Source organism: Rhincodon typus, chromosome 35, assembly GCF_021869965.1.
Source record: "Rhincodon typus isolate 14 chromosome 35, sRhiTyp1.1, whole genome shotgun sequence".
Classification (NCBI taxonomy): Eukaryota; Metazoa; Chordata; class Chondrichthyes; order Orectolobiformes; family Rhincodontidae; genus Rhincodon; species Rhincodon typus.
The window spans coordinates 14,932,804-14,960,733 of NC_063366.1; the positions used below are offsets into that span (position 1 = coordinate 14,932,804).

The 27,930-nt window shown below is 39.9% G+C and overlaps 1 protein-coding gene across 5 annotated transcripts in view; it reads left to right on the top strand.

The window, feature by feature from the left end:
- The window catches only part of LOC109938910 (RNA-binding protein 4B-like), a 204,992-nt gene that overhangs the window by 35,613 nt on the left and 141,449 nt on the right, over positions 1-27,930 (top strand). The window contains exon 4 of one of the 5 annotated variants that reach the window (XM_048616958.1): positions 1,786-3,085. The exons of 3 other annotated variants lie outside the window; for them this stretch is intronic. In XM_048616958.1, the coding sequence (XP_048472915.1) occupies positions 1,786-2,072 (287 nt within the window). In that variant the 3' untranslated portion in view covers positions 2,073-3,085. Of the gene's footprint in view, positions 1-1,782; positions 3,086-27,930 lie in introns of those variants that run through there. One more of the 5 variants, XM_048616957.1, reaches the window with a different exon arrangement.

Below are 27,930 nucleotides of genomic sequence, written 5' to 3' on the forward strand. Positions count from 1 at the left end.
TGAAATTTGAGTTGATACATTGTGAGTTATTCTTAATACTGTAAAAATTAGAACATTATGAATAAATTAGCTAAAGAAATATTGTAGATCACCTGACATCTACTAAGCATATGATACTGAGATTTTCCTGTGTTTCTCAACTATTTCTTTTAAAAAAAGCTCTTAAGTTTTCTGATACTTACGTATTGTATTTCAAACATTTATCATCCTTTTGGATAAAGTAAGAGGAATGGTGAACTTACCGTAGTCCTACTGAACCATAGAGCTGTTGTCATTAGAGAGAGATGACTGGTGGTGGTTTACTTTGAGGGTCAGCACACCTCAGGTGAAGGATGAGGTCAAGAATGAGAGTCCTTCCTGGTAACTTCTGTCGATGCAGGAATTAACCCATGCTGTTGGTGTCACTCTGCGTCACAAACCAGCCATCCAGCCAACTAAGCTAACCAACTTCCTTTGGAAAAACTACTGTATAATGGTTAAATCGATTGTATGAAGGGACCAGTCTAGATTTTCACTCCTTGAATCCGAGGAGTAGAAAGGAATTGGAAATACAAATTGTTATAGAAAAGAATAAACACAGTCAAAGATTTACTGAAATAACAACTGAAAATGCTGGAATACTTTAACAGTATTACCAGAACACCTGAAGAGTCAACTCTCTTTTTTTTCTCGCTTTTTTTTCCTCTCTGTGCAGATACTTCCTGACCTGAGTTTTTCCAACATTCACTGTTGTTATTTCAATTGTCCAACATCTACAGTAATTTGCTTTGAGTCATCAATTACGCTTGAATTGGAGAAATGTCCACTTTTAAATCCCTTTGTTCTAAGAAATTGGAGGCCAAATCTTTGTTTGTATAAAGCCAGTAGTAAATTTGAAGGCAGCGGTGATGGGGCTAGCCAGAAGACTCTTTTTATTTTAAAAACAAGTCGCATGAAACAATCACACAACCATGTTTCAAACATAATATCTCAGCGTGGTGGAGCAAAGGGGGATTTTCTGAATTCATTTGCTTCTGCTGCTTGTGGCGACTCTTGCTAGGAGGCCTTATATGCCATGTTATCTGTGTTGTGGCATCCTCACACATCCATTGTAGCTCATCTACAAATACTGTGTGACATATCTGTCATGCAACTAATCCTAGATAAACCCCACTTTCTGGTGCCCTCCACTTTACCTTCTAGAAGTGCTGTCTCGGTTTTATAGCTCTGTTCAAATGACCAAAATACTTAATGCATGTTTAATTATATGTGTTTGCTGGTTCAGTATTCAATAGGTAGGTCCTTTTGTTTACCCATGTAGGAATTAATTTCCTTCAGCAGGCTTCTTGATTGCCCATAAACCCTTATCTCTCATTTATATTCCATCAAGTGAGGGATCAATTACTCTGATATTGAAGAGATTTTACAGGCACAGTAACTGTTTCCTGCGAGGAAAAGCCAGACCAAAAGTCATTACTGTAAAATTAGAGCTAAACCTTGAATTCAGTAACACATTTTATACAGAGGATACTGGAAATCTGAAAGTTATGCCTGCAAAATGCTGTGGATCTTGGGTCAACTGAAGTTTAAGAGCAAGATTGATTTAGATTTTTATTACATTAGAATATTGAGGGGTATTCAATTAGGGGGAATGCTGTTTAGAGATAAGTTAACCATAATCTCATTGAATATTGGAACAAGTTTAAGGGTATGAACAGCCTAATCTTGTTCCTATGTTCCTTGCTAAGAGATTCACCAGCCCTGTCAATATAATCAGTTTACCTCTTCTACTTCCTTGTAAAGCAGATTTAAAGAAAATCCATAGAATCCCTACAGCGTGGAAACAGACCATTCGACCCAAGAAGTCCACGCTGACTGTCCAAAGAGCATCCCAACCAGACGCACCTCCTGTGGCCAATCCACCCAACCCACACATCCCTGGACACTATGGGCAGTTCAGCATGGCCAGCCCATCTAATGTGCACATCTTTGGACTGAGGGAAGAAACCCATGCAAACACATGGAGAATTTGCAAACTCCACACAGATAGTCGCCCGAGGCTGGAATTGACCCCCGGGTCCCTGGTGCTGTGAGTCAGCAGTTCTAACCACGCCACCCCATCTTTTATTTCCACAAGGAAGTGGTGCTGTTCTGACTTAATGCGTGTTTCTTGAAATGTCACAGTAAACAGTCAGTTTCAAAGACTACATCGTCTAGCTTATGCAAATTTCTTCAGTTTGTAGGTTTTTAAAAATTGTGCAAAATGGTTTGGAACATGAACTTATAACCTATTCCCAATCCTGTCTGTGAAAAATTGATGAGTGTCAGACAAAAATAAAAGTGGACTGAGTTGATTTGAGGCCCGATTGGTGCTGTGATAAAAATTTGAATAGGTAGGCATTTATTTTGCTCTGTAGTAACCTCTGTTCTATTAATTCAGTCAATAACATTAATACTCATTATTACTCTTTGGTCACATGCGGTCTGAAGATTTAAAATGGGGTCACAGTGGGGAAAGGTTTAGTAAACACAACAGTTGAGATCTTGAGAGAACGAGAGAGATCGGGAGGAGTGGTGCTGTCATCAGAATCCACGTGGAAGCTGACAATACATCTGAAGAAGTTATCACCAATCGGAAACATGCTGTGGAAGAAGAGAAGATTTTTAGTGAATTACAGAGGTAGCATTTGATGGTGGAAGGAGGAAGAAATGCTGAAAGTTCTACAGCTGTTGCTTTATGGATAAGAATCAGCCAAACACTAGCAGTCCCATTGAACTGGCTAACAAAGGAAAAATGCAATTAAGATCTGGTCCACCATGTCAAAGGCTGTAGAAGAGGAAAATTGTCTCATGGTCACAGAACATGTTTCTTAAATCTTAGAGGAGAAATTTAGTGCCATAGTGAAGATAGAAAACATTTTGGTGTGATTTGAAATGGCACTGCACACTTTAGAACAGTGTTGGCCAACGTACTGTGATAAAGATTAATTAACTTGTCTGGGTGACTTTTAAGGTAAACATGGAGATTTTTAACAGAATATCATTTATATCCTGTGAAATGACACTTTTACTAATTGATATAGAATATTAAACAATACGAACTGACCAACGAGGCTTGTTTTAAGACAATTTTTAAAAATTAGACTATCAATTTTGATACGCATGTTACCAGTTAATGATATGCTTGAAGAGTTTAATTTGACAGACAAGAACCATCGCCTGAATGTGTTAGTTCCCTGCCTAGCTGATGGTCGATACCTGCAAAAATAGGGAAAAATAATCTTTTTAATTAAGAGCTTTCAAGTCACTGAGGCGGCTTCGGGTTAACCTTCTGCTCACATTTTGACAATGCTGACCAATTCCACTCAGCATTTGAGACAAGCATGTGATTCCAGAACAATTAAGAGAATTACTAAGAAAAGAAACATTTTGTTGAAACTTTTGATTTTGCACTCATCAGGACAATTCACAAGTACACTAATATAAAGGCAAGCAATATGTTTATACTATATGAGAAGTGTACTGATTGGCAACATCTCTATCAGTCAAACTCCTCTTGACAAAGAGAGATTACGAGTTGAATAACAGACTGTTCACCTATTTCAGTTGTTTAATTATTAATGAGGCAGGTTGACTCTGGTCATGGAACAGCACTGAAGAATGAACCAGAAAATGGCTGCTGATTATTTCATGTCGAAGCAGGCGCAGTGTGTACATGTTCTCTTGTCTGCGGAAAAGACAGCTTTGTGTATTAGTATATGTATCTTCCAGCATGTATAAGTGCTTTACATAGCAAGCCTATCTGATGATTACAATTGTTTGTCAGCATAATTGTCTATCCTTTTCAAGTTTGCCTTTGAATACCTTGCAAATAGCTCAGGCCCTATTTGCTAACCAAGAACACTTAAAGCTGAAATAGGGCATGTCAAAGCCGTTATTTGAGATAACTTCTACCCTAATGATATTATTTCTTGCTATATACCAAGCAAACTCATTACTAGGCCTAAGGCTGCCACATTTGATCCTGAAAAGCACTGTCTACCCCAGATTACCATGGAAGGTATCCTAAAATATTTGAGCAACGGATGAAGCTACTTTACCCTCCCATTTATACAGTAGCAACAGAGTGATGTTCACCATTAACACAATGCTATTGACAAGCTAAGATATTCTGCTTATCACACAAATAAGTGTTGACAATTTCAATAAATATGTGGCAATTTCAGTACCACTGTCATGCTAAATATGTACAGCCTAAATATTGGCATATCACATAACATGTCCCTTTGGCTGTTCACAGCAGGCTAAGTAATGAATGTAACAACCAGCCCCTACTTGTAAACTCCCAACAGTGTCTGACATGTATGATCAAACAATTGGATAACATTTGATAAATAATCCTGAGTGTACTAGGAATTATGTTGACATGTAGTTTTGAGATTGTAATCTCTCACACTAATACAGAGGGCCATATGCTTCACAGGTATAAATAATGTGCACACATTGTACTTGTGGTACATAGATGACTGTTATTCACCGGTTCATTCTTTAAGGTTCGTTCTTCTGCCGTATTTCATCTCTATAGCAAGTTCTCACCTTCTGTAGCAGAGGAATCATTCCTTTTATCTGTTGAGCACAGTCCAGAATAACTGTTACTGGATGAGTTTCATAGAAGCCAGGCACTTGAGTTCAAATCTGACCATGGTGGGTCGGTAATTGAAGTTCAATTCAAGAAATATAAAATACAGTGTTAGTATCGAATGTAGTAACCCTGAAACTTTAGGAGTACTGTAAAACTCCGTATGATTCACTAATATTAATTAGGATGAGAAATTAGACAGTTTTGCTTCGTCTAGTCCAGACCTCCTCCATCGTGGTTTGTTTTTGACTGCCTTCTGGAAATGGCTCAGCAAGCTACTTTGGTTATATCAAATCATTGCAGAAAATTCAAAACAAAAGTAGTATCAGCCAGCCTAATGAATATGTACTAAGACATCAGATCCTGCCCAGACAATCCTACAATGTGCTGTGGACTCCTATTAAAGAACTCTTGCCAAAATTGGAGCAGCTTCTTCATGTCCTGGTCAAGCAACAGCCTGACTGACAATCATGCACACAAAATTGTACTTGACTCTTCCATTCTTGGATATGTTCTGCCCCACCAGCAGGATAGAACTAACACTGAGGCCCAATGGTATAAAGATGGAAATGTGTGGCCCTGGCCCTGAAAGGCTCAATAATCATTTCAATTCAATTATGTAGCATTAGGTCAAGAATGACTATAGAAATCACCTACTAATTACCACCTATGACCTACCTCATCCATTGAATCAGTATTCTCCCTTGTTAGTCACCGCCTTGAAGAAATGTTAAAGATAGCAAGAGCGCTAAGTATATGCTGCTTTGGAAAAAAAAAATGGCCGTCAAAAAGTTTGGCTCTGAAACAGCAGACCGACTTTCCAGAGAGTGTTAAGAGAACCAATTGATTTGAATTATTCCAAAGCTAATGGTATTAGTGGGTCTATTAATCACACAATTAATGGCGTCTTTATACTGAGGGTAACCCCATGCTGTTGGCACTACCACTGTGCTAAATATGATAGAATCAGAACAGATCCATGGGCCCAAAACTGCACATATATGAAGTGTTGTGGGACGTTATATCCCACTAGAATCTATAATGTAATAGTTTGGCATACTCCTCATTGTACCATTATCACTAAGCTAGAGGTTAAAACTTTAGTTCAATAAGTAGTATAGAAGAGCAGCACCAGGTATCCCTAAAAATGAGGTGATAACCGAGTGAAGTTACAACACAGGACTCCCAGCATACTGAAGATTGGAAGTGACATTCTAGAGACAGGATAAATGGTCCCAATAAAGAAGGAATCAGATCAGCGCAACTAGTCCTGAATGGTAGTTAACAAATAACTAACCAGAGAGGGAGGTTGTGCCTGTAGTATTGAGGGAACCAAGTGGGAAAAGCCTACTTTTCTAACCAAATTAACTGGCTGCAGGTGCCAAACAGTATAGCAATACTGATAGAAAATGATCCCTCCCTCTCCCTCACCTTTGGTCTGTATTATCCTTAATGGGCTTTGCATGTAAATCATTTGGGGAACACAGGTGATCTGCTGTTGATTGTTAAAAGATGGAGGAAAAAAAACATGATTTGGTGATGGGGATAAAAGAAAAATTGAGTTGTGTACAAGAACATTTCTGGACAAAAAAAGAACAGTGAATAGTGAAGTTCTCTAACACCCAGAGAATACTGTACTTAATGTTGTGTCACCAGGAGCAGACCTGGTAATTAATCGCAAGTTCATGGCCAATATATTTCTCACTCGAGCATTATCGTTAAGACACAGGATCAACTCTTGTTCAATGAAAATCGCAGAAAAGCGTATCATGACCGGCATATGCAAAACTAAGTGAAAACCTGGTGAAGCTTCGACTCAGGAATACATACATGCTGAACAGTGGGTATGTTATGAGTTAGGAACTGGATTAGGCCAATTGGCCCCTTGTGCTTGCTTTGTCATTTAATAAGATAATGGCTGATCTGACTCTTACCTCAATTCTTTATTCTCACCTACTACCCTTGATAACCTTTCAACTCTTCCTTACCAAGAATCTATCCAACTCTGCCTTAAAAATATTTGACAGGTCTGTTTCTATCGTCTTTTGAGGAAGGAAATTCAAAAGATTCACAACACTCTCAGAGAAAAGTATTGGTCTAATATCTGTCTTAAATGATTGTCTCCTTATTTTTAGTAGTGACTGCTAATTCTAGATTCTCCAATAAGAAGAAATACCCTTTTCTGTGTCCACCTTGCTAAGCTCCCTCAGGATCTTGCATGCATCAATCAAGTCAACTCTTACTCTTCTAAACTCCAACAGATGCAAACCTAACTTGCCCAAATCTTCCTCATAACCCAACCTCCCATTCTAGTTGTTGATCTAGTAGACATCTGAACTGCTTCCAGTGTATTTACAGCTTTCTTTAAATAAGGAAACCAATACTTTTTACAATGGTCCACAATGGTCTCACCAGTGCCTTGTACAAATGAAACATGGTCTCCCACTTTTACATTCAATTTGACTTGCAATAAACAATGACATTCTTTTAACTTCTCTTGACATCCTCCCTCTTCATCACAACTTCATCATATTCCCCTTACTTAATTCTGCCACATTTCCCCCACCCAGGCCCCTTTCTTTCTTCCCCACCTTTCCTGAATGAAATAGTTGGTGACCAGTCCTAAGTTCTTTTCAGCCATGTCTCCATTATCACATGACATCATATTTCCACATGGCCTTCTGCACCAGCTGCTCACCAACCTTATTTACCACATGATATGTCATAAGTTATACAACATGGAAGCAGAAACCAGGTATCCTAAACTGATCCAGTCCCATTTGCCAGCATTTGGCCCATATACACCCTTCCTATTCATGTACCCATTCAAATGCCTTTTAAATGTTGTAATTGTACCAGTCTACACCACTTCCTCTGGCAGCTTATTGCACACACGCACCACCTTCTGCATGAAAATGTTGCCCTGTGGGTTTCTTTTAAATCTTTCCCCTCTTAAATCTGTGCCCTCTAGTTTTGGACTCCCTTACCCTAGGGAAAAGACCTTGGCTATTCATCTTATCCTACCCCTGTCTCATAGTTTTATAAACTTCTTTAAGGTCACTCCTCAGCCTCTGACGCTCCAGGGAAAGAATGCCCTGCCTGTTCAGCATCTCCCTATAGCTCACATTGTCCAATCCCTGCAACATGCTTGTAATAGTTTCTGAACCCTTTCAAGTTTAACAACATCATTCCTGTAGCAGTGAGACCAGAATTGAATACAATATTCCAAAAGCAGCCTAACCAATGTCCGCATCCATGTGCTGTAATTTAGATTGCTTGCTGTGACACCACCTTGCAATTTTTACCCTATCAATCCATCAATTATTTGTAAACTTTGTTTCTCTGCATTGATATCACATCCATAAACCATTGCCCTACCAATTTTGTTTAAACTCTCCCAACAGCCTTCGCAAACTGTCATGCAAGGACATTGGTACCAGTTGTACTTGTGCACAATCTTTTTGGCCTGTTTAGATCCCCTATCCTAGAATCAGCCACACGGACTCTGGAACGTTGCCCCCTGCCTTCTGCCCCAACTCTCCAGCACGCATTCATCTGTTTAATACTATTTTAGTATTCACTAGTGCATGGCATCTGGAACCTTGTTAATATTACATCATTGTGAGGTCCTCTTGATGGTTTGTTTTCTTGCTTTCTAAAATCTGCTGGCAGGAGTGCAGTTCCCTTTCTATTCCATTGCTATTCACATTTCCCCTCTGAGTTCAGCTCAGGAACATCATTCACTTGAGTGCCATTCTGGATTAACATCTGCAGCTGCTGAAACATCCATCTCACCTATTGAATCTCTAATTACTTTACATATCTTACTCGTATGCTGTTTAGCCAGCTATGGGATGGGGAACTTAGCTTTTGATGAGTTCCCCAGAACAGCTATCAGCAGGATTCCACATTTATGCCACTTGGACAGCAAGATAGATTTGGGACTCCAGCACAGTTCTCTGATCATCATCCATTCAGTCTCTGCCTGTATAACTTTAAATTGTGGACTAAGTATCCCCTACTGGCACTTGATCACTTGACCTAGCTTATTCCCTAGAATGAGGTCCAACAATTCATAACATTCTCTGTGTTGTGGCTGTTTACAGTGATGTCAGCTACCAGTAAGTCTGGAGCTAAAGCTCTTCCAGCTAGCAAAATTTCTGCACATCATCCTGGACAAGAGAACCACCCTGGACTTTCCACATGCAACAGGATATGTACTTCAGGAAAGAAAGATGTCTTGTCATGTCTCTATTTATTATTAAGTCAATTAATTGTTTCAGATTTCAATAAATAAACTTACCAACTACTCATCCATCAGCTATTTCGCTTCTGCTGACATCACTTCATAGGAAGGTGACTCTGATTAGAGCCCTTTAATGTTGCTATCACTTCTAATTTTAACTTTATCTTTGATTTGCTGATTGGATTAAATTAAAGCCAATTTGGTCACTTATTGTTCAATTTACATTGAATGTTCAATTAATTAATGAAACCAAGAGACAAAGCTTGTAATTTACGCAGGATGTTACTAGTTGTCAAAACACTTCCACAGAAGGAGGATTCAAGGTGAGGGAGCAGTGTGCAATAGAGCTAAGTGATCAAAGTGCCATACATAGCCACAACCAATTTTGAGCGATGGTATGCAATTTAACGATTAACTGGAGACAGAGGGTCCACAAGCATTTCCGTTCTCAATCATCTTGCAACTCAGCACATCAGTGCAAAAGTCAAGGTCTGAGAAATTTGAAACTATCTTCAACCGGAAGTGCTGAGTGGATGATCCATTTCTGATCTCCTTCTGAGTTTACCAAGAGACAAAAAATTGTTGTTTGCCAATTCAGTTCACTTCTTCTGTTATGAAGAAATTGCTGATGGAACTGGATATTGGAAAAGCTACAGCCCCTGATTCCATCCATGCCATCTATCCCCGTCTGAAATTTATCAACATTGTTTAGGGAAGGAAACTGTTGTCCTTATTTGGCCTAGCCTATATTTGATTCCAAACTCTCAGCAATGCAGGAGAGTCTGAAATGGCCTAGTAAATTGTATCAAGCTGCTAAAAACTCTTACAGAAAGGACTAAAACTGAACAGACCATCTGGCATTGACCTAGGCACTGAAAATGATAATGTCAAACTCTGCACTGTCAAACCTGCAAAGATCTCCTTAATAGCATTTGGAGGTTAGTGCTAAAATTGGGGCAGCTATCTCACAGACTAGTTAAGCATCAACTTGACATGGTCAAACCTGTGAAATTATACCTTACTGTCCTGGGGTATATCCTGTCCCACCAACAGGATACACCCAGTTGAGGCGGCAGCACAGTGGTATACAGTCAGAAGTGAGTTGCCCTGAGAATCCTCAGGAAAGACTCTATACCCCATGGAGTCTTATGGCATCAGGTCAAATGTGGACTAGGAAACTTTCTGACTAGAAGCATAGTGTCATGGAGTCATAGAATCATACAGCATGGAAAGAGAACCTTCAGTCCAACTCATCCATGGCAACCAAGTTTTCCAAACTAAACTAGTCCCACTTTTGCTTGTGTTTGGCCTATATCCCTCTAAACCTTTCCTATTTATACACCTATCCAAATGTCATTTATATGTTGTAACTTTACCTGCATCCACAACTTCCTCTGGCAGTTCATTCCACATTCGAACCACCCTTTGTGTTAACGGGTTGCCCCTCAGGTTCCTTTTAAATCTTTCCTCCCTCGCCTTAAAAATATGCCCCCTTGTTTTGAACTCCCCCACCTGAGGACCTTTGCTATCACCTTATCTATACCCCTCATGATTTTATAAATCTCTATAAGGTCACTCCCCAATCTCCTGTGCTCCAGTAGCAAAAGTCCCAGTCTATCCTGCCTATCCTTATAACTCAAACCCTACAGTCCTGGTAAATCTTTTCGAAACCTCTCCAATTCATTAATATCGTTTCTATAGTAGGATGACCAGAACTGTACACAGTACTCCAAAAGTGGCCTAACCAACATCCTGTACAACCTCAACATGACGTCTCAACTTCTATACTCATTGGTCTGAGCAACGAAGGCAAGCATGCTAAACACTTTCTAAACCACCCCTATGTGTGATGACTATTGGAGGAAGATGTTCCACAAATATCCTCATCCTTAATTATGGGGGAGCCCAGCACCTCACTACAAAGAATAAGGCTGAAGTCATTGCAGAATTCTTCAACTGGAAAATGTCAAGTGCATGATCCATTTCGGTGTGCTCTGGATTTCCCTTGTGGTACAGATGCCAGTATTCAACCAATACAATTCAATTAATGTAAAGAAATGGCTGAAGGCATGCGATACTGCAAAGGCTTTGGGCCCTAACAATATTCTGGTAATAGTACTGTACACCTGTGCTTCAGAATTTGCTGCACCACTCGTCAAGCAACAACTTTGGCATCAACCTAGTAATGTGAAAAAATTTCCCAAGTACATCTTGTATACTAAAGCCAGAACAAACCAAACTAGCCAATTATCATTGTAAAGTAATGATAGTAGACGTCAACTGTGCTGTCAAGCACTTAGTAGTACCTCACTGAGACTCCATTTGGGAGCTGCCAGGGCTACTCAGCTCATATTGTCATTGCAACAATGCTTCAAACACAAGAGACAAAAGAGGTGATCTTTAGAAGGGTTGTGCAAGTGATTGCCCTTGACATCAAGGCCATATTTGACCAAGTGTGGCATCAAGGAACCCTGGCAAAATTGGAGTCATTGGGGATCAGTAGGTAAACTCTCCACTGGTTAGAATATCTAAAAGGAAGGAAGATGGTTAGAATTGTTGAAGATAAGTCATCTCAGTTCCAGAAATTCTCAGGGTAGTATCCTAATCCCACCCATCTTCAACTATGCCATCAAAGATCTTGTCTCCAGCAAGACCTTAACAATTCCTGGCTTGATAGGCAAGTGTGAAGTCATATAAGTGACAGCCCAACAAGAAGAAATATGACCATCACCCCTTGACATTCAGTGACATTACCATCAGTGAATCCCCCATTCTCACCCTCCCGGGATGTCTGAACTCGACAAGTCATATACATATTGTGGCTACACGAGCAGGTCAGAGGCTAACAATCCTATGGCAAGTATCTCACCTCCTGACTTCTCAAAGCTAGTCTACTATGTACAAGATACAAATGAGGAGTGTGATGAAATACTTCCCACTTGCCTGGATGAGTGCAGCTTTAACAGCACTCAAGAAGTTTAACAGCATCCAGGACAGAACAGACTATTTGCTTGGCACCAAATCCTCAAACATTTATTCCTTCCACCAATGATACACAGTCATAGCATTGCATTACATGTACAAGACACACTGCAGAAATCCACCAAGGCTGCTCAGACAGCACCAGCCAATCCCACAACCACTACCATCTCAAAGATGCAGCAGACATATGGATGGAGCCATATCCCCCAATATCCTTCAATATCCCCCAAAAGCCACTCACCATCCTGACATGAAATATATTTTAGTGTCACTGGATCAAAACCCTGGAACATAAATTAAAGCTTTCTTCTTTATGTAGATAAGGGTTTGCAGTTACCAAAAACTGATATTACAAAATAATCTTGTATAAATAAGCACATGAATGTGCAAGGAATGGAGAGATATGGATGAAGGACAGGCAGAAAGAAGTAGTTTAATTTGGCGTCATGTTCGCCGCAATATTGTGGACCAAAGGGCCCATTCTGGTGCTGTACAGTTCTATGTTCTAAGTGTTAAAATAAACTTATAATCTATCAACATAATGTTTGAGTTAATTTATTATAAATAAACTTCCCATGCATCATTTACAGAATAAAAAAAGCATTTGGAATTGCACAAATTTGGTCGTGCATCAAAGCCCAGTTTTGTTTTCAATATTTGGCACTGACCAAGAGGGAGATTAGTCCACAATTGTTAGGCTTTATAACTACAGTGCAATACAATAAAGAAGATCTTTTGATATATGTTTTTCTTCATAAAATGTTAGCCTTAAATGAGATTAAGAAAACTGAAACAAAGTTAAGCATCTTATAGTCTGCTAAGGGGTAAGTTGCACAGTAAGCATGAAAAGAATCTCAAGTTACCCAGACATTGCTCCCTTGGATCCATTATCCAGTTGATTATAGGTTTTAATTAACTTGTTGCAAAAAAAAACTTAGTTTGTGGAAATGAAATGAGAAAAAATAATATTAACTTCAAGCTTCAGTGAGAGTAAAGCCATCAATTTTCTTTAATATGTATGCACAAAACAAGGGCTCTTGTACCTTTAGTAAAAGTTCTGGACTTTTCCACATTGACAAATTTTCATCAGGTCTCATGTGAAAGATTAAACCAAGCAAGTCTCAACAATAAACATGAAGCATTATTGTAGATATCATCTGCATTGTTTACTATGTTCCTTCTCTGCGAAAAATCTCTGTTGAGTCTTCCATCTCTACAACGGAAATTTGCAACAAGCACCAACAAACATATGCCTCCTCAGACAAGGCAAGCATTAAAAAAGGGCTTATGAATCTGGCATATACTGCTCTACTACTTGCTGGTGTTGTTGTGACAGTGTCCAGAGCAACTATTTTGGCTCATGGGCTGTTGGAACAATGACTGTAGTTGTTCTGGCAGTTTTCAAAATAACTAACCAATGGTCTTAAAGGATGACAGCAATCTCTGTACTGGATTCCAAACTTGCAAGGCAAAATAAATGGTTATGGAAATAGGAAATAAACATAAGAAAGGTCTTGTAGAAGATTTAAATTCTATAATGTCAGAAAACAAGACATCCCTTTCTTTATAAAATTCCATGACTTCTCTAATGAACATAAGAATCAACAGTCAGCCATTCAGCTCCTCGAGCCTGCACTGCCATTCATTAAGATCATGGCTGATCTAATTGTAATTCCAAACCCATAATGTCATTTATCCGTGACAACCTTTCAACCCATTGCTTAACAAGAATCTGTCTAACTCAATCTTAAACATATACAAGGTCACTGCTTTCACCACCTTTTCAAGAAGAGAGTTTCAAAGGTTTATGACCCACTGAGAGTAAAAAAGATACTCTTTTTTTGAATGAATGACCCTGGTATTTAAACAACAATCCCTAGTTCTACATTCATTCATAGATGAAGCATCCTGTCCACATTCACCCTGCCCAGACCCCTCATAATTTTATGTTGTAATCAAATTGCTGCTAACTTCCAAACTACAGCAATTACAAGCATTGCCTGTCCATCTTTCCTTCTAAGAAAGCCCACTAATTCCAAATTTTTCACCAGTAAACCTTCCTTGAATTGCCTCTAATGCTTCCAAGACAGTCTCACCAATGCCCTATATAATTCAAACCTAACCTCCCAACTTGTGGATCTAATTCATGTTGCAAGAAATGATAGCATTTCCTAAATACTTGCTGTGTCTGCTTACTAAACTTTTGTGTTCATGCATGAGGGTAGCCAGATCACTCTGCATCTTAGAGCTCTGTAGTTTCTCACCATTTAGATAATGTGCTGCTTTTTTAAATTCTTCCAGCCAGATTGGACAATTTCATTTTTTTTTCTGGCATTGTGCTCAATTTGCCACAGCTTTCCCCACTACCTCAAGCTATCAATATTTTTTGTAACCTCATTGTGTCTTCATCACACCTTACCTTCCTACGTATATTTGTGTCGTCAGAAAATATGGCAACCATACCTAACATCTTTTCATGTAAGTCATGAGTGTAATTTGTAAAGAGTTGAGGTCCTGGCACTAATCCCTGTGCCACAACACACGTTACATGTTGCCAACTGGAAAATAGGTCCATCTACACCCACTCTGCTTCTTCTGAGCTAGTCAATCATATATCCATGCCAATATGCTACCTCCTGCACCATGAACTTCTCATATTCACAAATTGATAAAGCACTGTTTATTGCTGTAACCAAATCAAGCAACAGTGCCTACATATATAATTCTTAACAATGTTGCCCCTCTTGTCCTGGCTTCCAGACAAATGGGAGCATGTTAGTCCAATTTCCACTCCTGTGTTGGACTGTGTTGAACTGTGTTGAGTTCTCCCCACCTATGAATACTGTACATTGATGCCATAGTTGTTTCATTCCCGAGCAGATATCGTACAAATTGCCAGCTGTGTTGTTAGCGTGAGAAGTGTCGGCCTTGTCAAGGGGAGTTGTAAATCTTCTCAGGGACAATGAATTGGGAAAGGTCCAGGAGCCACGCCCTTTGCATTGGGTTGGATGTTGCTCTGTTAAAGTTTCACCTAGGAGTAGACAAACTGAACATGAATTCAGGTCATGGTAATGTTTTCTGTATCAGCCTATTCCTTTCCTGGTACCATAACCTGAGTATTGCGTTGACTGCTGATCACAGTCCAATAAATTTGGTTTCTTAATTGATTTTGTGTGCCCTCCTTTCATTAGTTGTGTGTCTTGTCTGAGATACAAATAGTTGCTTTTATTAAAGTGTACGGTGGATGCTTCCCAAGCTGCTGTGGTTGCCAAGTGAGCGATCATTGCAGCTGCTATCTTCCAGGCCATGTTGTTCTAAGGGCTTATCTGATACTAAGTAATTAAACAAACAGCTGATTGCTTTCCTGCCGACGGAAACTGACTGCGAGTTATAAGGTTTCACCTTCCTTCTGCAGCCATGTCTAGATGCATAGAGTGCCACTTACCATTACCACAATCTCATTTTCTGAAAGCAATGCAGCTGCACGCTGAAGAATTTTATAAGAATATTAGCCTGAAGATTCCAGTATTCTTCTCAACTTGCATTCATCAAAACATTGCTCAAGAATACAAAATTAAGGGCCAAATCAACATTATAATCCGTGTCGAGTCATCAAAAATTCTGATTCCAATTGAAAACCCTATTTCCAACTCTGACTGGGTTTAAAAATGTACCCACTTACCTCTGGACTGGAGTTCTTGGTCAATGGCTGCCTATTACAAAGCTGTTCAGTATTCCTTGGAGTCCAACAATATTGACAATCATCTTTGAACGCATATCCCCTTTTACAGCACTCACCATTGTATTTGGTAGTTTAAATTTCCAACAGGCTGTTACGTAAGGTAAATGAAATGGTAGTGAAATGCAAAGGTTTTATCTCTCCCGTACCTGCAGTATTTAGATGAGACTCGGGTATCATTGTTCACTGTTTATTCAAGCAAAGAGAACTGCATCTAACCAAAAATGATTTACATTTTGATTGATCAATCACATGGGGTTCCAATAATATTTTCCAGCACATCCAGACTGTTACAGTTGTCAATTATATAATTCTACACCAAGCTTCAAAATACTACCCTGTTACAATTCATTGTGCCTACAACATTATCAGACCTTTGAACGGACCTCTCAAATGTTAATGTTGATCTCTGCACCTTCTCTGCAACTGTAGCACTGTATTCTGCACTCTATTCTGCTTCCTGATGCACTTTTTATGGTAAGATCTGCCTGTATAGCACTCAGAACAACACTTTTCACTGCATTTAGGTACATGAGGAGAAAGATTTGAAAAAGACATGAGAGGCAATTTTTTTTTCAGATGGTGGTTCACATGTGAAATGAACTTCTTTTCTTTGTTCATTAACTGGATGAGGGTGTTGCTAGCTAGGGAGCATTTATTGCCTATCCTTAATTGCCCAGAAGGCAGTTCAGAGTCAACCACATCACTGTGGGTCTGCAGTCACATATAGGCCAGACCAGGTATGGATGGCAATTTCTCTAAAGGACATTAGTGAAGCAAATGGGTTTTCCCCAACAATCAGCAATGGATTCATGGTTCTCATTAGATTCTTAATTCCCAATATTTTTATTAAATTCAAATTCCACCATCTGCTGTGGCAGGATTGAAGGCCAGGTCCCTGGAATGTTATCTGGGTCTCTGGAATAGTAGTCCAGCGATAATACCACTGGGCCATTGCTTTCCATAACTGCAACCAATTAAGTTGTTTGGTGTGTCAGCAGTGTTGTAGTGGAAGACATTTGGAGAATTACGTAAATGGGAAGGGTTTGGAGGGATATGAGCCAGGACCAGGCAGTTGGGACTAGTTCAGTTTGGGATTATTTTCAGTATGGACTGGTTGAACCGAAGGGTCTATTTCCATGCTGTATGACTCTATGTGACAGCAATAAATCAAATCAAATCATCACATAATTCCTAATTCAATATAAGGTCCTAATTACATTCTTGAAGTATCTCTTAACCTCCTTTATGGCAGCTAGACAGTGATAACATATTAGTCTTAAGATGTTCCAGCAGCTTGTTTTGAACTCTGTATTGAACTTTACTTGTACTTTTCCCCTTCCAGTAGGATGGCAGGAGAGGCGGGAAAATGTGAAAGGAGGGTTGGGTGTCAGCTGGGTGAGATTGGTAGGATGTGAGGTAGGTAAAGTGCCAAGTAAATAGATGAGTTTTTAGGGTAGGGCATGGATGGGTGGGATGGGATCAGATTGTGGGCGGGGGAATGTTGTATCAGAGGAGAGGTGTTTTTTTTTCAGGGCAGTGGCATTGGAATTAGGGCAGTGCAGGTTACCAGATCGGTTTGAGGATGATGTCCAGTCTGGTGAGAGTAGAGTGGGGTTAGGCATAGTTGGGGTCATTGAAATATCGGGGAATTTGCTCATTGAAGTTTGCAATTGCCTTGGCAATTCCTCAGAGTCAGCTGCACCAGGAATTCTGATACTAGCAGTCCTCGGGTTGCAAACGGAATGATTTTAAAAGTCATTTTCTTATCAGAGTCAGTTGTGAACAAGAACAGTATTAGCCAGGAGGCGCACTTATCCATGCGAGCATGTAACAAAAATAAAAACATATTCTAGAAGAGAAGGACATTAACTCTGTTGGAAACACACATAAATATTTATGAGCTATCTAAACAAAAATACCAGAAGGCATTGAGCTGTTTGGACAGTTATTGGAATAAAAAGTGTGTAGATCGTTATTGCTGGAACACCTGTTTTGCAGAGGCTGTGTGCTGATAGTTGCTCAGCAACCCTAGCAGAATTTCACTTCTACTTCAAACATACCATGGAGTCAGACAGAACAAACAGAAGAAAGTAGGTAAGGCTGATAAAGTCAACACATCATTGGACTACCTTGCAAATTTTGAACTATGACCACTATCCAAATCCTTGAATCCAGCTTGAGTTACATTTGAGCTAAAGCATCATTTAAAAGGACATAGATTGGTATATAGCTGCCAGCGGTTTAATTTTTTTCAACAAGAAACTGAATGGGCTATGAAAATTCATCGACCTAATCCCTTTGTTTTATATACCATTAAGAAAATAGGCAAAAGGAACAGTATAGTCCATTTGCCCCTCAGGTTTGTCCTGTTATTCAATAAGATCATGGCTGAACTGCCCAAGGCCTAACCTCCTCTTTCTTGCCAGTTCTTCATAGCCCCTAAATCCCCAATATTTCCAAAATTGAACGACTTTGTCGTTAAACATTTACCTCAATGACTCTGGGAAGGACATTCCAGATATTCACTACCATCTGAGAGAAGAAAGGCTTCTGCACCTCAGTCTTAGATGTGTTGCCTTATTGTTTAGCAATATTCATTAGTTTAAGATCCCTCTATTAGAGGAAACATCTTCTCAACATCTATTTTGTGAAGGCCCCTTAGGATTTTATGATAAAATATGATCATCACTCTGTCTCCTAATGTCTAGTGAATAAAGAGGTAATCTGTTTAGCCGTACTTGAAAAGTCAACGCCTTCATCCCAGGAATCAGTATCGAGAGTCTCTTTTGAATTGCCTCTTATATCAGCATGGTTTTTTCAAAAGAATCATACAGCACAGAAACAGACCCTTTGGTCCATGCCAACCAGACATCCCAATCTGCCCTCGTCCCATTTGCCAGCATTTGACCTATATTCCTGTAAGCCCTTCCTATTCATCTACCCATCCAGATGCCTTTTAAATGCTGTAATTGTACCTGCCTCCACTACTTCCTCTAGTAGCTTATTCCCTTTATACACCACACTCAGCTTGAAAACGTTACCCCTCAGGTCCTTTTTAAATCTTTCCCCTCGCACCTTAAACCTATGCTGTCCAGTTTTTGACTCCTCCACCTAAGGGAAAAGACCTTGACTATTCAGCCTATCCAAGCCCCTCATGGCTTTATAAACCTATAACTTCACCCCTCAGCCTCTGACACTCCAAGGAAAAGTAGCCCAAGCCTATTCATCCTCCCTGTATAACACAAACCCTGGAGTCCCAGAAACATCCTGGTGAATATTTTCTGCACTCTCTCAAGTTTAACAACATCTTTCCTATAGAAGGGCAACCATAATCGTGCTTAGAGTTCTAAAATTGGCCTTGTCCATGTCCTGTACAGCCACAACATGATAGCCCAACTCCTATTCTCAGTGTTCTGACCTGTGAAAGCAAGCATACTGAACGCCATCTTCATCACCGTCTCTACCTGTGACTTCACTTACAAGGAACTGTGCACCTGTACCTCCAGGTCACTTTGTTCAGCAACACTCCCCTGGGCTCTACCATAAACTGTATAAGTCCTGCTCTGACTTGCCTTACTATCAAATGCAACAACTCACATTTATCTGAATTAAACTCTATCTACCACTCTTCAGCCCATTGGTCCATCTGATCAAGGTCCCATTATACTCTCAATCTTCTTCACTGTCCAATACACCACCTATTTTGGTGTCATCTGCAAACTTACGAACCATATCTCCTATATTCACATCCAAATTATTTATATAAGTGATGAAAACCAGCACCAATCCTTGTGGCACACCACTGGTCACAGAACATAAGAACTAGGAGCAGGAGTAGGCCATCTGGCCCTTCGAGCCTGCTCCGCCATTCAATAAGATCATGCTTGATCCTTTCGTGGACTCAGATCCACTTACCCGCATTCTCACTGTATCCCTTAATTCCTTTATTGTTCAAAAAAAATCTACCTTTTTTTTAAAAACATTTACTGAAGTAGCGTCAACTACTTCACTGGGCAAAGAATTCCATAGATTAGCAACCCTCTGGGTGAAGAAATTCCTTCTCAGTTCAGTCCTAAATCTGCTCCCTCTAAACTTGAGGCTATGCCCTCTTGTCCTAGCTTCACCTGCCAGTGGAAACATCCTCTCTACTTCTATCTTATCTATTCCCTTCATAATTTTATATGTTTCTATAAGATCACCCCTCAATCTTCTGAATTCCAATGAATATAATCCCAATCTACTCAGTCTCTCCTCATAAGCCAACACCCTCAACTCTGGAATCAACCTAGTGAACCTCCTTTGCACCCCCTCCAGTGCCAATACATCCTTTCTCAAGTAAGGAGACCAAAACTGCACACAGTACTCCAGGTGTGGCCTCACCAGCACCTTATATAGCTGCAACATAACCTCTCTGCTTTTAATTTCAATCCCTTTAGCAATGAAGGACAAAATTCCATTTGCCTTCCTAATTACTTGTTGTACCTGCAGACCTACCTTCTGTGATTCATGCACAAGGACACCCAGGTCCCTCTGCATAGCAGCATGCTGCAACTTTTTACCATTCAAGTAATAATCCTTTTTACTATTACTCCTACCAAAATGTATGACTTCACATTTATTTACATTGTATTCCATCTGCCAGACCTTTGCCCACTCACTCAATGTATCTATGTTCCTCTGCAAAGTTTCACAGTCCTCTGCACACTTTGCTTTGCCACTCATCTTAGTGTCATCTGCAACTTTGACACCCTCCACGTGGTCCCCAACTTTTAGTCTGAAAAGCAATCATCTACCACCATCCTCTGTCTCCTACCTTCAAGCCAATTTTATATCCAGTTGGCTAGCGTCCCCCAGATCCCATGTGATCTAACCTTACTAACCAGTCTACCATGCAGAACCTTATCGAATGCTTTGCTGATGTCCATTCAGACAATGTCTACTGCTTTGCCTTCATCAATCTTCTTTATCACCTTTTCAAAAACTCAATATGGGGACCATAACTCTCCACAACATAGTACTCCCTGTACGGCATCACCAACATCCTGTCTAGTTGTAAGAGATTGCCCAATTTGTTTTCCCTCCAAACACCTAGCAATAGAAGCCAAAATTCTATTTGCCTGCTTAATTATTTGCTGTACCTGCCTCCTAACTTCCTGTGTTTTATGCACAGCAATATCCAGATCCCTCTGTGCTGCACTATTTTGGTGTGCCTTTCCATTTAACTACTTGTCTTCCTTTTAATTTTTCCTTGCAAAGTGCATGGCCTCAAACTTTACCAATCAAATTCCATCTGTCAAGATTTTGCCCACCCCTCAATCTGCGTATGTCCCTTTGCAGATTCCTTATGTCATTGCAACATGCCCACCAATTTTTATATCATGAGCAAATTTGGATAAATTACATTCTGACTCCTTCTCTAGGTCATTAAGGAAGATGGTAAATAATTGAAGCCCTAGGATTGATCATTACAACTCTGTACTATGACATTCCAATCTGAAAATGACCTCTTAATCATAACTCTGTCTTGTGTGAGTTAACCAATCCTCAGTCCATGCTACTATCCCCAGTACCATGATCTCCTATTTTTTACAACAAACTTTCACTTGGCAACTTCTTCAATGTATGAAATCCAAATACACTACAATTACTGATTCCCCTCTATTAACTCTGCTTGTTATATCCTCATAAAACTTTAGCAATCCTGTCAAACATGATTTCACATTCACAAAACCCTGCTGACACTGTTTGATTTTGTTAAGCTTTTCTAAATGCACTGATATTACTTCCGAATAGGGGACTCTAGCATTTTTCCTACAACAGATATTAGGCTAAGTAGTGTATAGTTTCCTACTTGTGGTCTCCCTTCCTTCTTGAACAAGGGCATAATACTATCAGTTCTCCAATCCACTGGACCCCTCCTGGAATCCAGAGGGTTGTGGAATATTTCAACCAAAGACTCCATTAACAATCACTAATATTGATTTCCTCAGTGATCAGGGAGCCTAGTACATCAGTGCAAAATATAAGTCTGAACTGTTTGTAACAGTCTTCAGGCTAGGAGTGACAAATGGAGTATCCATCTTGGCCTCCACCTGAGATTCTCAACGTCATAGATATCAGTCTTCAACCAATTTGCTTCAGTCCAATTTTGCATGGTGAACAAGTGACTCTGCCCTATTTACATGGTTTCCAAGAAGACCTGAAAGACATCACCCTTTAATTAAAGGAGATTACAAGGATAAATAGGCATTTTAATTTATCACCCATGTGTGAAGAAAACAGACAACAAAACCAAAATGTGCTAGGTAGAAAGGTTTAGTATAAAACTCTGCATTTTCCCCATAGAAACATGTTGAAACTAGATGATAGGAGCAGGAGGAGGCAATTCAGCCCTTTGAGCCAGCTCTGTCATTCTTCACGATCATGGTTGATCATCCAACTCAATAGCTTAATCCTGCTTTCTATCCATAACCTTTGATTCAACTTACTCTTCAACTGGCATTTCCTGACCAGATATGGTGACGTTTGGTGGGACAGCAACTCAATTTTTTTTTTGCCCAAAACCATATCGTGTATTGTTAGGGGATGTGCTGCCCACCTTTCCTTGGAGCTCCCAATTATTGAAGTCATCCCTGATTCCTCATCCAGAAGATTTTTCTGTTCTCTGAGAAAATGCCAGCCGATATGAACGGATTGCTTCAGTTTACTTCCAGACCTGCTTTGTAAACTGCTGCATTAACAAGAAGATTAGGGGTGTTATTTAATGGCAATCAACCAATATTCTTTAGAATGTGTTGGTGATCTAAACTGCGTGTTGTAAAATTGATGGATTGGAAGGCCAGTGAGGATGCAGTGTTTGCATTTGCTCCATTTGATGTAATGACTGTTGAAATCAGTGAGGAAGAAATTGATCTTAACTAGAATACCATTCGATCACTTGAGATCCCTATTCAGTGTGCTGGCTTAATATCACCCCCAAAAGCTTCAATAGATCAGTGTAAGAGAAACTTGAGTATCTTTTTTCAGATATTGAAGCAAAGAATATTGAAGTAAAAGGCCTTATACTGGCCTTAAGTCTACAGATTCTGCTGCTGTGTTGGAAAGTAAATTCAACACACACAAAGGGAATGTTCTTGTTCACTAAAGAGAGTGAGATCTGAAGTTGTACTGAACAGACACAATCATACTATGACCCCTGATCAGCTCCAGCATCCAATCATTGTGATATTGATTATTTAATTGCAAGTGTCACAGCCTATATAGGTTGTGTTTATCTCAGTGGTGTTGGTAACTATTTACTCCACGGATTTGCAGTAGATCAGGGAATTGAAGCTGGTCATTTCCCACAAGATGCAAATAAGAAACAAGAAGCTACATGCAAACTGTTAGTTGTTGTTCCAATGAAGCGTACTGACAGTGGAGCACAGAAGGTTGATCTTTTGACCTGCTGTAATCAGCATATTGAATAGAGTGTCAGAATATTGCAGTCTTAACTTTATTTATTATCTGAAATAGCCAGGTGAGCTGTTTCTTGTTTGGTTGTTTATACCAGAGGTCAACTCTGACCAGGCTACTGACATACAGAATGAGAATCAGAACCTACAAACATCACAGTACTATGTAAACTAAAAGACATTTTTGGTTACTAATTCTATCATCATCCTTGTGAATGACTGAGAGAAATCTTGTTCCTTTACTTCCTCAAAAAGTCATGATTCTGTGTCAAAAGTTACTTTATCACCCTCCTGTGAACTGCCTTGGAACAGATGCAGATACGATGGGCCATCTAGCCTCCTTCTATACCGTAACAATTGGAATCATAGAGTTGAGCAGCATAGAAACAGACCTTTCGTTCTAACTCATTCTGTCCATTCTGTAATTTTGTTATGCTAATGGTGATGTATAATTGTGTTTTGCTGTTACAGTCTAGTTCAGCCAGTGCTGTATGTTGTTGTCACATTTTAATAGCTCTGGTATTAAATAGTATCCCATAAGTCTTGTTTTTGTTCTTCAGGCTCTTTGGTCTTATCATCTTGCAATTTCTCTCAGGGTTTAAATTCAGCTAAAAACCAAAAGAACTGCGAATGCTGTAAATCAGGAACAAAAACAAAGTTACTGGAAAAGCTCAGCAGGTCTGGCAGCATCTATGAAGGAGAAAACAGAGTTAACGTTTCGGGTCCGGTGACCCTTCCTCAGAACTGATGGTGGCTGGGAAAACATCAGTTTATATGCAGAAAATAGGGAGGTGGGTGGGGTAGGGAGTAAACGATAGGATAGAGCCCAAAGAGAGAGAAAGACAGTTGGACAGACAAAGGAGTTGCTAATGATCAGGCTGGGAGGGTGAATAGTTGTTAATGGGGACTGTTAGTGACTAACAACAGGGGGTGTGTAATGGCAGGCTATGTCGTAACAAGGCCTGGCATGTGGGGTGGAGGGCTGGGACATGGGAGAGTTTAGGCCCTAAAATTATTGAACTCAATATTGACTCCGGAGGGCTGTAGGCTCCCCAAGCGGAAAATGAGGTGTTGTTCCTCCAGCTTGTGTTGGGCTTCACTGGAACACTGCAGCAAGCCAGAAACTGAGATGTTGGCCAGGGAGCAGGGTGGTGTATTGAAATGGCAGGCAACAGGTAGTTCAGGGTCTTTTTTGCGAGCAGAAGTAGATGTCATGTGAAGCGGTCGCCAAGTCTACTCTTCGTTTTCCCAACATAGAGGAGACCACATTGTGAGCAGCAAATGCAGTCGACTAGATTCTGGGAAGTGCAGGTGAAGTGTTGCTTCACCTGGAAGTAATGTTTGGGCCCTTGGATACTGGGGAGGGATGAGGTAAATGGGCAGGTGTTGCACCTTCGCCGGTTACAGGGGAAGGGGCTGTAGGGCTGTGGGGAGGTGTTGAGGGTGAAGGATGTGTGGACCAGTGTGTCCCAGAGGGAACGGTCCTTGCAGAAGGCGGACAAGGGAGGGGAGGGGAATATGTGTCTGGTGGTGGAATCGCTGGAGGTGGCGGAAATGGCTTCTGATGATCTTCTGGATGTGGATGCTGGTCGGATGGTAGGTGAGGATAAGCGGAACCCTGTCGCTGTTGCGGGATGGAAGAGAAAGGGTGAGGGCAGAAGTGCGGGAGATGGGTTGGACGTGGTTGAGGGCCCTGTCGACAACGGAGCTGGGGAATCCTCGGTTGAGGAAGAAGGTGGACATTTTGGAGGCTCCCTTGTCGAAGTTGGCCTCATCTGAACATTTGCAATGGCGACGGAGGAACTGAGAGAATGGGATGGAGTCTTCACAGGAAGTAGGGTGTGAGGATGTATAGTCCAGGTAGCTGTGGGAGTCAGTGGGTTTGTAATGGATATTAGTGGCCAGTCTATCCCCAGAAATGGAAACAGAAATGTCAAGGAAGGGAAGGGAGGAATCAGAGATAGACCAGGTGAAAGTGTGGGCAGGGTGGAAATTGGAGGCGAAAGTGATGAAGTTTTCCAATTCCAGACGAGAGAGGGAAGCAGCACCAATGATATCATTGATGTATCAGAGAAAGAGTTGTGGTTGGGGGCCGGAATAGGACTGGAACAAGGAATGTTCCACATACCCCACGAAGAGATCGGCATAACTAGGGCCCATGCGGGGAACCATTGGAACCCTGTGTTTAAATTCAGCTGCTGAGTTGCAAACATTCTGTTGTAGTATGATGAAATGTTTTTGTTTTATTGAAGGCAGACTGAAAAGCACTCTAGCAACACGTAACTCAACTAATATCCAATAAACTGGATTGTTTTGCATGAAGAATATAAATGCACAGAATATTTTTCTCACTGTGTAACTTATCAACTTTTCATCATTACTAGCGTTGCACCAGATCACAAAGACAGACTGTCACAGTAAGAAATTGTATAGGTAGTAGAAATAATGATATAATTTAATTCTGTATTAAGTTTGACAATGACTCACAGTGACAGTACTAAACAAGGATTTTAAACTATGGAACAGGTAATTACATCGATTATGGTGGTAACTAACAGTAGAAAAAATTAAATAAATAATTCAAGGTATTCAACAAGAATATGTTCCATTGAAAAAAATGAAAACTTAGAGGAAGATCCATCTGTGGTTTCGTATGCAGGTTAAGGCTAGTATGAGATTAAGAGAAGATACTTATAATGTTATGGAGATCACTGGACCTCCTGAGGGGATTGGTAATGATTATTGTAATTCTACACCTTATGTAACTTAAACTCAAATCCCAACATTAAATTGTTCATTTGAGATTTTCACTAGTAAAGCAAGAGGAGACAGCCTCATGCAGGAACCTGGAATGCTTACTTGGGTTATAAATGAAAATCTATTATGCAGTGACTTTACAGGCAATCTATGGACCTTGGTTTTCTGTTCAGCTTAGGGCACCAGTCCACATCCAATCATTTAGGCTCTCTCCGATGCGTCAAGAGCTTTCCATTTCTGATTGTAAACAGGATAACTTCAAACTTCTGCAAACCTTGATCATCAAAAGCTGTTGCTTATTAACTCTTTGAAATAACTTCACAGAGGCTGATATCACATCACCAAATTACCCTTTATTTACACATGCACAGTACATGGAATCTGACCAGCTAGATCAGAGCCAGTCCCGGAAGTGAGGAGAATCCCTGAGACTCCTGTTTATATCTGTCAGCCAGGACTCCCTGCTTAGCCCAGGCTAACAATCCCATTCAGATAACTCATAGTCAATGAGATCCATCTGGTCAACCTTGTTCCAATCACTGCACTCTTTCCACAATCTGCAGAATATCAGTTATATCATTACATTCTGATTGACCCAGACTAAATAGGGTTTATTGCTGATTGATCATGAGTGCCTTAAATCAATCCTAATTGGTTCTTAAGGGTGATGACATTGACTGATGTCACCTGACTGGTTCTTTAAGTTGCTGGTTATCCAAACTTTTCAGTAAGTTTTACTCATGTCATTTTATGACTTTTACTAAATTAAGAGGATAGTTTGAAATGTTCTTTACCACTTTTTTAAAAGAATAATGAGGCAGTCAAGACTGAAAGATTGATATCCTTGATTTAAGTGTCAAGCCTTTTTTTTTAATTTGGCAAAGTTCCCATTAAATCAGGCATTCACTTATCACAGATTGTTTGCTTTTCTCTTAAAGTTTCCCGTTATCTGACTTCTTTTTCCCTCACTGCTGTGTTTGAATGCTTTTAAACAATTCATGTTACCCTTTATGCTTTCAGGGATAATGCAGTTGCAAACTTTGCAAACTCTAATGCAATGGTTACATTTAGTCAAAAGCTACACTTCTAAGCAAACTAGTACACACCAGCACAAGGATACAACTGTTGTTATGATTTCTTAATAAAGGCTAATGAGCCTCTGTCTTATTCAACTTGGAAATCTGGATACATAAGCTAAACAGGGACCCCTCAACTTTACAGTTCTAACTGTGAAACGTTATCTTACTGTCTTCACTCTGTTTGCAATCCCATGATGAATTTCTTTGTCGAATGAAACTAAGAAGAGTCACAATGATGTTAAAGTGCCATTAGCTATACTTAAGCAGAATAATATTGGATTGATCAATGAATACACTTTTATTATGTGCTTATAACTAAATTAAATCAATAACTAAAGGGTAGTTTGCCTGTTAACGATCTATTAGAAACCAGAAAAGGATGACCAAAAATGGATAAATAAGGGGAAAATAGAGCATGAGATTAACTAACTAGGAATATGAATACAGACAAGAATTTTACAGACATATGAAAGGGAGAACAATTAAACATTGCCACCTTACAGGCAGAAACAGATGACCTTCTGGTTCAGAGGAAGAGATGTTACCAATGCACTACAAGAGTCACAACCTCAGGATAAGGGGTCAATAATTTAGGTGTGATATAAGGTGGTGTTCCTTCACTCAGTGTTCACCTTGTTAATTCTTTATCCCGGAAAGTTGTGGATGTACCACTGACAATAAAACTAACTCTGGGATTGTTAGTTTTCTGATCTATTCAGGAAATGAATGACGTCAGAAGTGAATGAGAAAGTAAAGTTGTGGCAGAAGGTCAACCATGATAATATCGAATGCTGGGGGTGACTCAGAAAGCTATATGGCTTACTCCTGCTCCAATGTTTTTGTTTCTATGTCAACTTTAAAGCACCTGTCCAGGGATCAATGTCAAGTTTTGTTTAATGGGACTTCTGTGAAGTGCCTTGAGACATGTTGCTGCAGTACACCTGCTTTATAAATAGAAGCTACTGTTAAAACATTAGCAATAATATGTATAAGGCTACGGGCCAAGTGCTGGAAAGTAGGAGTAGAATTGGTATTTGTTTCTGACCTGCTTA